General features: G+C 35.6%; 2 protein-coding genes across 3 annotated transcripts in view; both read right to left on the bottom strand.

Moving 5' to 3' along the window:
• Window positions 1-1,447: 1,447 nt before the first annotated feature.
• LOC132142184 (transmembrane anterior posterior transformation protein 1 homolog) lies at window positions 1,448-12,250 on the bottom strand. The gene is made up of 14 exons (XM_059551843.1): window positions 12,036-12,250; window positions 9,548-9,678; window positions 7,236-7,354; window positions 6,603-6,765; window positions 6,388-6,523; window positions 6,009-6,106; window positions 5,785-5,854; window positions 5,616-5,696; window positions 5,420-5,529; window positions 3,421-3,480; window positions 3,148-3,216; window positions 2,826-2,902; window positions 2,202-2,368; window positions 1,448-2,004 (listed from the first exon to the last, which is right to left on the bottom strand). The coding sequence occupies exons 1-14, from the start codon at window positions 12,235-12,237 to the stop codon at window positions 1,772-1,774; spliced, it is 1,716 nt and encodes a 571-aa protein (XP_059407826.1). The 5' UTR covers window positions 12,238-12,250; the 3' UTR covers window positions 1,448-1,771.
• A 1,149-nt stretch (window positions 12,251-13,399) lies between these two features.
• LOC132142181 (LIM domain-binding protein 2-like) overlaps window positions 13,400-16,460 on the bottom strand; it is a 12,092-nt gene continuing 9,031 nt past the window's right edge. The window contains exons 9-10 of one of the 2 annotated variants that reach the window (XM_059551841.1): window positions 15,156-15,215; window positions 14,329-14,465 (exon numbers count right to left, since the gene is read on the bottom strand). In XM_059551841.1, the coding sequence (XP_059407824.1) occupies window positions 15,156-15,215 (60 nt within the window). In that variant the 3' untranslated portion in view covers window positions 14,329-14,465. Of the gene's footprint in view, window positions 14,466-15,155; window positions 15,216-16,460 lie in introns of both variants that reach the window. The other variant, XM_059551840.1, reaches the window with a different exon arrangement.

Raw genomic sequence — 16,460 nt, 5'->3', positions numbered from 1 at the left:
CTGAGCCATATCCAGCACAGCTACACTTCGGATTTATTTCAAGAGCCAAAAGGCGGCTGAACCTACGGGAAAGCACAGGCAGTTACACTGAAAAGCACAACAGAACCAAACATCTGCTTAAAATTCTCTCTTTCTTTCAAAAAAAAGCAGAAGCATTTTTAACATCAAGTGTTTCAAATGTAAAAACAGTGAGAAATGCTCGGGTGATATAATTTTGAAAGTTAAAGTGAATGCAAAGGTTTTGAAAAATGTGAATCAGAGTTTGCATTAGTTTGATAACTGAGGGTAAACAATTCCTTGGCATAGTTGATATTTTCACATAATAATTTTCCTAAATGATTATTAAAGTTTTTTTTTTGAAAAACTGAGCACCTTGTTGACATGATGACTCGAGTGTGAATTGTCAGACTACATGCCACCATGATAATATTACAAAGCAAAGCAATTTACACATTTGTAACACAAGAAATACAAATGCCAAAAGCAGCAAAACAAAACATCATTGTCATTACTGAGAGAAAAAACAAAAACTTAAATTCTGACCTCCAGCTCTACAAAGAGACATAAGTGATTCACAAAAAGTATGTTTTTTAAGACAGTGTGGCCTGTTATGCAAATCAAATGTGCAAAACATTACTGTCTATGATGATAACGCACTATACATGATGCATTATTACTGATCATGTGTATTCACTGATAAGTTGGTTATTCTGAAACTTTGACTCATTGTAACTAGCTTACATTACTGGATTCTGAAGCTCATTGACCTGTAAAAACCCAAGATATTAGCAAAAGCCTTTAAAATTCAGCATTGCTTTGGTCAAGATTCTGACGTTTGGAATGTTGGTAATTGACCATTTATTATCTGCTCCCAACATCAGCATCAATGTTTCAATTCATCTGATACTCTACTCTCTGTACAATAAACGCTTGCGGGGGACAAACTGACTTCCAAATATTTCATTCCTTCATTTTAGATTCTAGTCGAATATCTTGCATTAATCAATGATCCTTTCATTTAGATGCACATTTTAATCAATCCAAAATTCACAGGCATGCTTTCCATCGCAGTGTCACTTACTCACAATGGCCTTTTAAAAGGTCATATCCTCAAATGATGCAAAAAAATAAAATAAAATGATAAATTGTCATTGGTAACCCTGTCTTTAAACTGAAATTTAGTCATGAGCAACTGTCTTAAAAACATAAATAAATGAACAAACGTGATATGGTATTTTAGCCTGCTGTCTCAAAGATACAAAACATAAAAAAATCTGCAAAACACATCTGTAATTACATTTCAGAACTGACCGACAATGAACATGGTTATATTTCAAACTAAAAGTCTTTGAGGGAATTGGAGAACTGTAGCGTGCAAATAGAGAAAAACTAAACTTAAGCATTTCTGTCATTTGTTTTGGAGCACTGCATGTTACATTTTTGTGATTTGGGAATGTAATCCATCCCTTTTCTCATTCGATGCTTCCTAAGGTAAGCACAGCGACCATCAGACCAAGATATACCGCGATATCAGCCGTCCCCCACTGATCTCCAACCTCTTGAAAACATCACCCGGTGGATTCCAGATGGGTAAAACTGTGTGTGACCGTCTGTGTTTAAGTCTTAAATAAATTAGCTGCATCACTTATTAATAAATATCCTGCAGTTTCTCGCTGTCCCAATCCAACGAGCTCAAATGTCAAACAAATCCAGCTAGCAGAGAGGGCGGGCATTCAGTGCAAACCTGGCGTCACTCTTACACACATCAATGTCAGTCGATACGGTTCCCGCAGATAGTAAAGCGGTCAATCTCAAGTAAGTCTTTATTAGGCGCCCTGTGTTTAAGTTCGGTATCGTCCTGAATAAGGCTTTTCTCTTCTGATTCATCTGGTGTAGTGAGGAACTGATCTGATTGGCTGGTGGGGAGCTGAGGGGCGGGGCATTCGTCACTTCGGCTGGGCTGAGTGGTGACTGATGCAGACAAGCCCTCCTCCTCTGGCTCACCTTCAGACGGGTGTGAACGCAATCGGTTAGTGAGAATAACACTTTTATAAGTATGGAAGACAAGTAATGACAGATGAAATTAATGACAGATGAAATTTTTTGTTTTGTTTCAAAGACATTTGTCATTATTTTTCTACCATATGTAAGATTACCTATTATCAGGGTTTGTTGTGTGTGTCAGAAGGTGTGTGTGTTACCTGCTGGTTCTCGTGTGTGTTTGGTTCTATGGGCTCTGCTTGACGCTCTGCTGGGAGCTGCAGAGGGAGGATTCTGGAACAACTTCTCCTCCATATTGGCCTCTTTCACATACTTACAGGATTTCCCCAACAACACAATACTGTTCAGCACCTTCAGGGTGATCATACTGAATAAACACACAAACAGGCTTAGCGCAACATTCAGATCATATACACTTCTGTTTACAGATGTTTGGGATCAGTAACATTTCTGACACAAGATTGTTCACTAAGAGCAAAAACAGTGAGCAATAACAGTAATATTGTAAATTAAAAACGGTTTTCAATTGTAAAACATGTCAAAGTTAAATTTTCAGCAGCCATTACTCTAGTACTAGTAATAAAAGTTTTTTTTTTTTTTATACCAGTTGGAAATGGTTGTGGTGCTTAATGAAGCATGTAAATACAGTGTTTCTTTTGTTTAATAAAGCTAGAATAACTTTTTGAACATTATAAATGTCATTACTATAACTGTTCATTAATTTTATGCATCCCTGCGGAGTCAAAGTATCAGTTTATTTAAAGAAAAATCAGTGTATATATATAAACTTATTTTAAACTGTTACAAAAAATGTGAGCTCATACCCCAGGTAGAAGAGCACAACACACACAATGGACAGAGATCCCTGGATCTTCACAGAGCTGGTCACCACTCGGATCAACTGTAAACCAAATACTACATAAGCATAACTGCAATACAACGCCACAGAAAAATGGTGAAAAACTGGTTACGTTTTAAATGAACTCCATAACTCAGTACTACATAGTTCACTGTCTTTGTAACGTGTTTTAGCATTACATTTCGATTCTCTGAATTGCCTTTACACAGACTTTAATTATATCAGCCTTTATATTGTACTGTGCGATAGATTTACTGTGATTATTATGAAATAAGAAGGCAGGTTACCACTAGTGCAAGAGGAAGAGGAATGAAGCCCATCCTCCTAGACACACTGTCACTGTAGTCTGTGTATGCCTGGAAAACACACACATATCAGCATCTCATTTATAAAACTGGATGAAATGCTCTTCAAATGAAGTCAACGAAATCAGAACCATGAACAGGAGGAGACAAGCCACTTCTTGAAAATTTAAATCATTTGACAAATTGACGTAAATCTTCAGGGTTCTGCTTCAGAAGGGTTTCTCATATGATTAAAAGGGTATACTATCCACTTACATTCTTCTGTCTGCTGCTGACCAGATCAAATGCCAAGCTTGCTCTGTATTCACTGTAGACCTACACACACACACACACACACACACACACACAGTTTTAAGTAAAAAAGTTAAGACAATTTCACACGGGACGTAGTGTGAGCTGTTTTGTGCAGTTGAGGTTGTATTTGGACAGACATTACCATAATTACAAAGAACAGATCACATTTGTTTTTATTAAAACCTATATAAATAAAACATAACTAAAGTTTTGTGTTGGTGTGGTATTCGCTATTTATCATTTCAAGGGAATATGACAGTGTAGTCTTCGTGTCAGACAGTTAACGATGGCATTTTACACATTTTTGTATTTTACCCAACAAACCTGTGCATTGATTCTGTATTTATTCTTTTATTTTTAATTACAGGTGCATCTAAAAAAATTGTAATATCATGGAAAAGTTATTTATTTTTTGTAATTTAATTAAAAAAAGCAAACTTTCTTATATTCTAGATTCATTGCACACAAACGGAAATATTTCAACAGTTTTTTATGAGTCACATCTAAGGAAAATCCAAAATTGAGTATCTCAAAAACTTTGAATATTTTTTCAAAGCTCAATCAAAAAAAGATTAAAAAAAAACTTGTGGAAAATGGGCATCTGATGTCACTTTAATAAGTGGAGTTTTGTTGAAATGCAGTTTCTGATAAAGAAAAATCTATTTAATAAACAAAAATCATAAACATTAAGATATATACTGAATATGGTACAACTGCTAAAAATGATCCCAAAATAAATATAGTGTCCACCTCTAGAAAAGATGCTGTACGAGAGAGAAAAGTGCATGTGTGTGCTGTGACACTAATCTTCCTGCCTAAACTAAGCAGATCTGTCTCTAATCCCTGCCGGTAACTACACTCCTCTTTCTGTCCTTACATACATCTCTACCCCTCATCCACAGTGTATTCCACCTGCTACACCCCTAGTGTCCTCATCTTTTGCTTCTATTGTCCCTCTTTTAGACCCATGTTTAAGGACCTATTAGTTTTTAGTGGCACGTATCATTAGAGATGCACCGATCCGATACGAGACGAAGTATCATTATCGGCACCGATATTGCCATAACAGATATCGGTCAGGCAAAACCGACATTGTGAGTATTGTGTAACTGCCCCACAAAAGACACAAAAACATTCCATAAAGTTTGCGTATTGGCTGATACTAAAGAATTTTTGGAATCAGATCGGTTTTGAAAAAAATTGTATCGGTGCATCCCTACTTATCGGTTATCTTATAAGTAGAGAGTAGAGAGGCTCTGTACTGGACAGAATCCATGAAATCATCCCAGTGCTGACTCCGTGTATGCTGATAGATCTGGGTCAGTGGATCTGTCAGGGTTATCCAAGACACTGAGAGTGGTGCTGATTTTCAGACACACTCCCAAAGGGAACCCGTCTCTCTTTGTAAAGACTTTCTTTCGACTGGAACAGAGGTTTTTGTTTTTCAGACAAGAAGGAACAGTCCAGTATCTGCACATGGGGGAGCGCTATATAGGCATTTCATAGTTCTCATGTTGTATTCTTTTTTTTCTAGATTAATGTATGCATATTAGTGTCTTGTCATTTCAATAGCATGAGGTAACACTTGCAAATCTTAACAGATTATTATCCCCAAAATTGTAAACTATCCCTTTAAATCACAATTACAATATTTGTGTATATGGTGATGCATGTTGTATGGATGAGATTTTTGTTATAAAATTTTATATTTTTATTTATTTGCATTTGATATTACACAAAAAATCTTAATTTTATTTAATATTTCACAATATTTTAGTTCTTACTGCATTATGCCTGGTACTGGTAGTGTAACTGCAAATTTTCCCAATTTTGGTTGCGCTAGAAATCCTGTTATAATGCATATCATGGTAGCTACTTAAATATCATATTTATGTTACTACTGTTTAAAGAATACTATGGCACTGCCAGTATTTTGAGGCTGGTATACCATGCAACTCACATCTGCCGTGATGTCGTTAAACTTGGTGATGAAGGCATGTTTGACAACGTCCACTGCAATTTCTGAAGCGATCACCATACAAACATCAGGAAACAACACCCATAGATGATCTGTGACCAATAATCAAAGATTAATACACACGTCTATGTCATGTATATGCACAAACTGAAATGCATCAGCTGTTAACAAAAGATACCTGGGTTCCAGGAGAACTGCTCCATGTTTCTGAGACAGACGATTAGTAAGAGTATGTAGTTTGTAAATCTTTCTTTAATGTCTATAGTGTGAAAAACAGAAAGTGACGGTGAGACAGGTGACAAGCTGAGACAGACATGTTTTCATTTGCTAAATATATATGTACCTACCGCTATTGGACATCTGGAAGAGGTTGTTTTTCTCAAATTTCTTGAATACGCTTCCTTTGATCTCAACAAACTTCACAGAGAAAAACACATACAGTACATCAATACAAACCTTCAAACAGAGGTAGCCTATGAAAGCTTCTGTTCTTTCATAATGTAATATAATGTCACATGCAGAGATTAAGGTCAGTTTGAGTGTATTTAATGCTTGCTGTGCTTGTACTCACATTATTAGACATCATGATGGTAAGCAGCGACTTGTTATGTGAATTGAAAGCCACGTTCAGTGTGGTGGCCTGAACCATAATCAGAATGGCATGCATAACTGAATTATTAATTAAGGAAAGTTATAACCTCCGACTGATTGTAAAAAGGTCAAATATGACACAAAACTTATAGTATTTTTTTAATAACATTGCGCAGTTTCAATGCCATTAGATAGATTTCACACAGAACTTTAATTTTGTATTTATTGGTGTGTTCAATTTAAGTATTATTACCCTGTATATATTAAATATATTAATGATTATTATCGCTTGAATATTTAATTAATCTATATAAAATGCCCCTTACTTACATGGGGCATGGAGCTAGTGTGTAGGATACAGACGTAGAGAACAGCCATGAAGAAATGTGGGATGACTCCTATATGAGCTCTCTTCCTCTCTTTCGGTTCAGTGGCAGTCCAGTACAAAGCATCCAGAATATCCTGACCGAAAGATGAAAACAAGCGATCTGCCACCTAGAGGAGAAAAAGAGAGCGTGTTCATTCTGCTATTGCTACTACAAAAGCAACAAATGTGAGTGATGTGATAGTGTACCTCCAGCATGTTGTAGATGATGTAGAGTTTTATGACAGACTGACCCCGGATCATGTGGTACATCATGGAATAATCCACATAATGCATCATGAAATAACACAGGATCATAATGACACCCTTCAGAACATCACACACCTGAGCGGGCTGCAAGATACGAGATCCACTGCAAACACACACACATAAGAAAAAAAATAAAACATCTTCTGGTTAAACTGGCTCCATAGACATCTGAAATTACTATATAGTGGCTGATTATAATCACAAAGCAGATCTTCTTCCACATAAAGCCACAGGGTTAGTGATCTTGAGTCACACACTCTTGTGCATCATGCTTCCACAAACATAAAGCAGCAGAACTGTTTTTAACACCGATAATAATAAGAAATGTTTCCTGTGCAATAAATCTTTAGAAAAGTAGACTGCATGGCTTTATATAAAAAAAAACAATTATACATGCATTTAATATATATATATATATATATATTGTTATTTTAGATTGTATTTTATCAGTATAACTCATTTTGGACTTAAGTGTGGGTAGGTATTTGTGTGTATAAAAAAAGGTGGACAGCTCAGATGTTTATCAGAATCTTATGAAAGTGCTACTTTTGGGAATATCCCTCCATGCATTACCTGAGGCCACAGCAGGGCAGTGTCAACAGTCGGACCAAGGCTAGCAACACTCTGAGAGGCAGCAGGGTGAACACGTACAGAAACACATCCAGACACAGGAAAAACCCAAACATCATCAGCTGCAGAGAGAGAATAAGAGAGATCAGTTATAGTACTAGATGTAGTGTTGTCACGGTACCAAAATTTCAGTATTCTGTACCGATACCAGTGAAAATCCACGGTTCTCGGTACCAATTTCGGTACCAAAGCAAAACACAAAAATATGCTAATTTAAAAAAAAAAAACTACTTTTTAGCACTAAAAATAAAACCAATGCCATTCTTTATACTTATTTACAATTGTGTTTAAAGTTTTTCTACAAGTTATATAATTATGAAAAACAGTAAACAAGTTTCACCAAAATTTAATTTGTCTTTTAATTTATGAAATTTAAACACATTTTATTTTTGGTAAATAAAGAGGATTTGCTATTAAAATTAAAACATGGAAGAAATATTGTGATTTATTTCTTTAAAAAATAAAGTTTTATAAAATTTTTCAACAGTAGTAGCAGCATCACATACATTTTACTAAATAAAAGTAATATTTCTAGCACAATGCCTTTATGTAAAAATACTACTTTTTTTTAACTTTCAGGCCTAATGAATGCATATTTGTCATATTAACTGAACTTAAGACTGGTGGTGATGTTTAAGATATTTTTGGTCATTGAGGGTTTCTGTAAAAAAATAGTAATAGATCATATAAATTATTATTAAAAGATAATACTACTACTAATTCTACTATCATACTATCATATGTGGGGAAGTCGTGGCCTGGTGGTTAGAGAATCGGACTCCCAATCGAAGGGTTGTGGGTTCGAGTCCCGGGCCGGCAGGAATTGTGGGTGGGGGGAGTGCATGTACAGTTCTCTCACCACCCTCAATACCACGACAGAGGTGCCCTTGAGCAAGGCATCGAACCCCCAACTGCTCCCCGGGCGCCGCAGCATAAATGGCTGCCCACTGCTCCGGGTGTGTGCTCACAGTGTGTGTGTGTGTTCACTGCTCTGTGTGTGTGCATTTCGGATGGGTTAAATGCAGAGCACAAATTCTGAGTATGGGTCACCATACTTGGCCGAATGTCACTTCACTTCACTCACTTCACTAATGTATATACAATGCACTATGAATTGATGAGCTGCTGGGTTCATGAATATTAATCACGTTGTCTGCGTTCGGTCAAACTGTTTTGCTGAAATCCAAACAGGGGCGGTACTAGATCAGCGCCAGCCAATGAAATTGCCATTTGCGTATTAGCTCCGCCCACTACCGGAGAAACCGGTATGTCTTCTGCTTGTTCGAAAATGAAAAATTCTAAATGAACTCCATTATTTTGACAGGAGAAGACAACAAAGAATAGTTTCCATATAGCGTGTCGATTCAGCGTCGTAAGACTCTCGCTCTCTCTCTCTTTGCATGTGTGTCACCGTCGCTATCAGTAAAGCGACGGTGACTCGTGCTCCTTCACAGAGTTTACAGAGCATCAAATACAGGACGCTGTGCGTCCATTGAGATGAACTGAAAAGTTCAGATCGCTTGATGGAGAGAGAACTCTGAAGCTCAGATGCTGAAATTAATGCAAGCATCATTTGCTTCAGTCTATGTAGTAAACAAACCCGCACGTCTCTGCCATTCATTAATTCACAGAGACGCGCAGGACACGGATTCATATTTCAAACAACTTTCGCAGCTTAACATTTACAGATACCGGTCCATATGGAGATTTGATTTGATTAATTTATGCTAACTTTGACAAATTCTGTGACTGTCCATATTAAAATGTAAGTTTCATTTTCATGACTGGATTTTGAGATTCCGACCTTGTTTTCTGCTTCGCGGAAATCATAGCGCTGAACCGGGTTTGAACGGGACCTCGGTACTACCGGTACTTAAAGAAACCTGGTACCGTAACATTTAAAATTTTTTAGTACCGACTTGGTACCGAAGTACCGGGTCTTTTGACAACACTACCTAGATGTGCTATAACTTACTTCAAACTGGCTCCAGTATTACAAAAAAGCAGCATTAAGTAGTAGATAAAATTACGCACTATATTTATAAAAGAACCCTGACACAACAACCAATGGAGTGAGTTTGGGACACAAATGTTCATAAAATATTTTTTAATTAATAATACTCATATATCATTTTTTGTAATAATTTTTGGTGGCAGATCAATCAAACACATCAGCTTTAATGCACAGTGAAATAAGGGATGCGGTTCTATTATTTTACTTAGGCGTTGATGTTTTATGCATTTGTGTTTGGTACCTTCTCCAGTTCTTTCGGGATACGCAGGCAGGTGTAGACCTTCTCTCTCCGCTCTGTGTATTTGGCCTCATTGTGTTCCAGAAAATATCCTCTAGTCAACTCAGCACTGATAAACCTCACCAGAGAGAGATCTGCACACACACACACACACACACACACACACACACACACCAATGAACACACACATGAATGCATAGGCCAGCACAATGAAAAGCATTTTACTCATTATTTAGCACTATCCTGTATCCTGTAAACACACGAGTGTGTGAAAGAAAGTGGTAAAATAAACAAGCCTAGGAGCATAAACCTCTGTCCATTTCTCTCAAATGCATCATGATGTACAGTACTGCTATAAAAACACAGAGAGTTTTTTTGCAACCAAAAGTGGGTTTCAGAAGTTTGAGTCCACTTGTGAAATTACTCTTTTAAAAATGAATTAGGATTTTAGAATTTAGTTGTCCAATATAAGACGGTAGATTTTTATTCATTAGATAATTCTGGTCATTTTGAGTCATTTCCTTTGCATCGTGCTCTATTTTAAAACCTGTTTTAAATTGCAGGGTTTTTTAGTACTCATGCTGTGTTCATTGTAACACTAACCTAATTCAGTGTTTGTAATAGGGTTGCAAACATGCCAAAAATATTATGCCTTAATATTAATCCTGGAAAGTTTCCAAAATGTCTGGAATGTGTCTGAACTTTACTGGAAATTTTCCACCGTTTTGCAACCTTAGTTTTTAATGACAATAGTCTTTAACCATCTGCAATAATGGAGAAAGGTTCAAACAAAGCAAAAAAAATTAAACTAAAAAAAAAAAAACAATTTAACAAAACAAAAAGCCGAGGCTCCTCGTTTGTTCATTTAGAGCCCTTTCTTTCAAGTGAAGATAAAGTGCATATGTTTATGAGCCTCATCTTTTAATTGTGCATTTTTCAAAACTTTTAACTTTGTTTAAATTTCAAGTTTAAATTTAAATCCCAGATTTTCCAGATGTGGACAGCACTGTCCAAACCTAAAAACTACAATAAGCAATAATCCTCTCACAAATCCACAATACACACGTTTTCTTTCCACTATGTTTACAACACTACAGCAGTTCTGTGATTTGATTAGGAACATTGTTGACACTGATTTTACAACAGGGCAGCTAAGTGGCATAAAAGAAGCACAGAAAGCGCTGGACTGTTTTAGGGCATGTTTATGTTGACCTGAGGCCAACTGTGTTGTGATAAGGGCAAGACAGCGTCCTGAGATAAACAGCACACACTGCGTTCTGTGGCCAACACACACAGTACTTACTTTCTATTTTTAAAAGTAATAGAAAAGGTTAAACTTGAGGATGATCACAGTGAATGGGAAAACAAACAGTTTAAATGTCTTGTATGATATAATGACTAAATGTATCATCCAATGAACACGAGTCCATGACAATGTCTAAAAGCTTTTGACTCATGGAAAAAATAACAGAGAGAGGCTCTTGTTTCATACATTATGTGAATTTAAAATGAGATTGTTTGGATACATTTTGGCTTCCTCAGGAACTGAACCTCTTTTGGCAAAACATATTTACTTGAAGTATCCCTTCAGAGAGTTTAAGTTAATATTTCAGTAATTAAACTAATCATACGTTACGTTTTAAAATAAAATAAATAAATTGTTTCAGTCCCCCTATATGCATACACCCGTTTCCTCCCAGAATTTCAATTAAATATTTTCCAGGATTGTTTTATTTTATAAAGACGAATATCAATTTTTATAGTCAATTACAAATGTATGAGATCTTATATTATATATATTATATTACTGTTTGCCACTTTCAGAAAAACGTAAGCCTGAATGTATTGTCAGTCGCTTTGGATAAAAGCGTCTGCTAAATGCATAAATGTATTTATTTTAAACTACCTATAAATTTTGCATTACATAATGATGAGAGTTATGTTTTCTAAGCAAACTCGTGTAAACAGATATATGACAACACACCAGCTTTATTCCCAACAGCTTATTAATATAAGGTTAAATGAGGTTATTATGAATATAATCAGTGTCCTTCCATTTGTTGAATTAATGATGGGGATGATTTCAGGGAAGATGCTGATGCAGCTCAGGTCTTTATTCTCATCTTCACACCTGATTTGATCCTCGTGCTACTAAAGTTAACGTTAGGCTCGTTATACAAGCGGCTGAAGGGTCACATGAGCCACACTGGGTCAGTATTCACGGTGCCTTAAATAAACCGATGCACGCCGAAATATCTGATCTTGTTAAAGGTAGCGTTAAATAAGCACTAGTGACTTACTGGTGACGCTTCACGCAGTATTGATGCAATCAGCTTTTTTGGCATTTTCAAACCCTGCCTTTCGATGCGTTCTAACGTTTATATCAAACACGGCTTACCTAGATCTTCCTAATGTGTTTATTATGATGCTGTCTATGTAACTTTAGGTTGGAAACAGCGCACAGAGCCGCTGTCTGTCACTCGTAACTTACCTGACACATTGCTCTTTCTCTCTTTGTATTTCGCCTTCCTCTCGTAAAATCCCAGAGTTTCTGTGAGGTCTGATGCGGCTTGTTCCTTCGTCTTTCTGAAGAGTCGTTTCTCCCTCTCTTTATCCTCATTTTCGGTCTCATTTTCGTCCGCAAGGCCAGTCGCTACTGAGTCCGCCATCATCCTCGCAGACACAACATTCATGCGTCACGGCCTACGTCATTGACGCAAAGCTACAATTCACGGCCTACGTCACGACGCACGACTACAATTCCCACAATGCAGCTGGTAACTATCGTAAACATACAAGGTGACCCTCTAAACTGTGTTTTAATCATTAATTCTTCTTTTATCAGTTATGGACTGAATTCTTCCATTTATGTAATTAGACACCTGTTTGTTACTTAATGCCCACAAAACTAGAAGAGTTTCTAAGTGCATAGAAATTATAATTTATTGCTATTGCTAATAATATCATGTAATCAATAAAATAGCAACTGTAGTCTGATTACGAGTATTTTTCAATGTCAATATAAAAAAGCGCATACAATGGACGTCGATGGTCATCAATACTGTTTGGGTACCAACATTTCTCAAAATACATTATTATGTTTTACATTAAAAAAAATAGTAATATAAGTTTGGAACAAGGTGAGAATGAATAAATGACAGGATTTAAATTTTAGGGTGAACTTTTTTCGACCACTAGAGGGGTTGAAATATTCAGATATGTATTTATTATTTATTTATTTAGGTATTAACGTTATATAATTAAATACATAGCTTTGCCACTTTTTAGATTACAAATAACTTACTTTGAGCCCTCGATTATTTATTTTTTTACATTTATTATATTGATATCAATAACCAAACACAGAGTCTGATGTCATAACCAAACACATTTTATTAATGCAAATGATTGAAAACCATACATAAAATACACAACTAACAGCACAGATCTGCATGTGTTTTACAATAGCATTAAACTTTAGAGCAATAAAGATATCTGCATTAATGCTCACAATGGGAATTTTTTCATTGAGTTGTTGTAGCAAAACCTACGACAGCGTTTTAGTCTAAGATCACGAGATTAAAGTCATAATATTTAAAAAATAAAGTCGAAATATTACGAGAATAAAGTCAAAATGTTTTGAGAATAAAGTCGAAATATTCAGAGAATAAAGTCAAAATGTTTCGAGAATAAAGTCGAAATGTTTCGAGAATAAAGTCGAAATATTTCGAGAATAAAGTCGAAATATTACGAGATTAAAGTCGTAATACTACAATAATAAAGTTGAAATATTACGAGAATAAAGTCAAAATATTTCGAGAATAAAGTCGAAATATTACGAGATTAAAGTCGTAATACTAAAATAATAAAGTTGAAATATTACGAGAATAAAGTCAAAATGCTACGAGAATAAAGTCGAAATATTACGAGAATAAAGTTGAAATATTACGAGAATAAAGTCGAAATGTTTTTAAAGTTGAAATATTAAAAGATTAAAGTCGAAATATTACGAGAATAAAGTCAAAATGTTAAGAGATTTAGGCCTTTTTTCTTGTAATATTTCGACATTATTCTCGTAGTATTTCAACTTTATTCTCGTAATATTTCAACTTTATTCTCATAACATTTTGACTTTATTCTTATAGTATTTCGACTTTATTCTCGTAGTATTATGACTTTATTCTCATAATATTTCGACTTTAGTCTCGTAATATTTCAACTTTATTCTCATAATATTACGACTTTATTCTCATAGTATTTTGACTTTATTCTCGTAATATTTCAACTTTATTCTCGAAACATTTTGACTTTATTTTCGAAATATTACGACTTTAATCTCATAATCTTAGATTTTTTTTTATTTCAACGTGGCACTAAAACATCGTCGTAGAAACCAAACAGTATGGCACAGAATGAAGCCAAGACATCCAATGAGTTTTTAAAAAGGCTGAAAAATTCTTATATGAAATGAACTGATTTTTTTTTTTTTTTATACTTTAAATGGTTGAAGCTGTATGTCTCAAGTATGGAATACCATGTTACACCGACATAAACGCAAGCATGCACACACACACACACACACACACACACCTCTCTCTCCAGCAATCTCTCCTCTATAGATGAAGATTCCCCCATCCCATCCCTTGACAGCACCATTGCCATAGCTACCCACTGTCAGATCACATTACTCCAACTGCTGCATCGCCATGGTATCTGCCTTACTGTCCTGGTTGCTAGGGTGCTGGCTGTTCCAGGAGCTGCCGTTTCCAAGTGTCGGTGAGTCGGTGTAGTCATGGAGACCGTCATCATGGAGACCATTGACGGGGTCGTATTGTTCGTTCTCTAGGCGTGTGATCAAACGCTCGTCCACGTCACCCAACTCCCCTCCCATTAGAGAGGGCTCTCCTACCATCATCACATCCTAGAGAGAGAGGGAGGGGGAGGGAGAAGGAGAGGGAGGGGGAGGGGGAGGGGGAGGGTGAGAGGGAGAGGGAGAGGGAGAAGGAGAGGGAGGGGGAGGGGGAGGGGGAGGGGGAGGGAGAGACAGAGAGAGAGAGGCAGAGAGAGAGGGAGAGAGGGGGAGAGAGAGAGAGAGAGGGAGAGGGAGAGAGAGAGAGAGAGAGAGGGAGAAGGAGGGAAAGAGAGTGCGAGAGATAGAGAGAGAGAGGGAGAGAGACAGAGAGTGCGAGAGAGAGACAGAGAGAGAGAAAGAGAGAGAGGGAGGGAGAGAGAGAGAGAGAGAAAATGGTGGGGGAGTAAAAAGAGAGAGAAAAAAACCCGACAGAAAGCAGAATAATTTATGGCTGTTATTTTCCTAAAACTAAACTTGTAATATAGCTAATGCAAGCATACAGTAGATAATAATGAATATATTTACATATATAAAAAACATGGGTGTACACACAAGCTTTGTTAAATATGCAGTCATACACACACATGCACACAAACTTGTCTCCAGATACTAGCTCTTTGGTCTTTAATTAGATGGGGTTTTTTTCAGACAGAGAACACCTAAATAACAACATATGTGCTAATTAAGCAAATTTGCATTGCTAAGTAGCTCCTTAAGACAGCACACCTTGCTTGATAACTGTCTGCATGTGTCACTCACCTAGCTAAGCTCCGCCTCCAGCCACCCGCCACCCTTCGTTTCCCCGGCGACACGTTTAGGCTGGGGACCAGAGACGGACAATACTAATTATCATCAAATCAATTACGGCTAATTAGTGTCAATTAAAAAAATAATAATAATCAGAGTAGACAAATGACTATATATATATATATATTTTAAAATACTCTAATACTCTAATACTCTTACAAATTAGAATCACACAGGAAACTAATTGTCACTTATTATAAACAGTAAAACAATAAAATTCAGGTATTGACTTGAAATATAATAATACATTGCATAGAAATAGTACGTACAATATGGGAAAATAAGATAGGTAGTTTACTAAGCTGCTCTCTCTGTCCCTTGTTCTCTAAACTGCTTTATGTTATTTACACACACACACACACACACACACACACACACATAAATACAGACGTCCAGACATTCTCCATATATTAATTTTAGTTTATCTCCCTTATATGATCTTTTCAGTGTGGACCAGTAATTATCTGCGAGTATGTGACTGCATCTGTGTTCAGAATGGAATACTTGCTTACTATGTACTGAAAACTCTGCAGTATATACTTAATCTTACAAGTTGTTCTGGAGAGTTAAATGTGATCTTAAAAAATATTATTATTATTATTTTGCATTCAGATTCCAATTTTGTCATAAATAAATAAATAAATATATAATCTTAGCTTTTGGTCATCCAAAAAATCTGTCAGTAGAGATTCATAACACTGAAAATGAAAGGTCACATTTAACACATGTAAAAAAGTTAAAAAAATATATATATATTTTGATTAAGTTTTATTTAATTTATATTATAATTTGCTTTTATATGTTTCGTTATTTATTATTTGTAAGCAGTGTTTGGTGTAATGCATCACCAAGTAATTAATACTTTCATTTAATTACTTTTCCCTTGAAAAATTAAGTAAGCGATTACTCTTAATTTATCCTTACTTTAATTGAACTTACTTCACTTACTTACTTCATAATACTGTATAGACCACATAACAATTATATTTAACATAAAAATTTTACATTTAATGTTAAAAGGTATATTATTAATGTAACCTCAATCCCTGGACAGTTCAAGAATAATTCATGCAATTTTATATTTCATGTCTATCCTTGTATTCTTCAACAGGTTGAGGTTAATATTTTGGAAGTAATTAGTTATAAGTAATGCAATACATTTTAGAGAGCCATTAGTGCAGTAATTTAATTATGTAATCAGTTTGTAAGTATTTATTTAGATTTAATTTTTTATAGATTTTATTTTAATTATATAAC

This window comes from Carassius carassius, chromosome 6 (genome assembly GCF_963082965.1).
Source record: "Carassius carassius chromosome 6, fCarCar2.1, whole genome shotgun sequence".
NCBI lineage: Eukaryota > Metazoa > Chordata > Actinopteri > Cypriniformes > Cyprinidae > Carassius > Carassius carassius.
The sequence above is the reverse complement of the archived record's forward strand: the minus strand, read 5'-3'. Positions and strand labels throughout refer to the sequence as shown.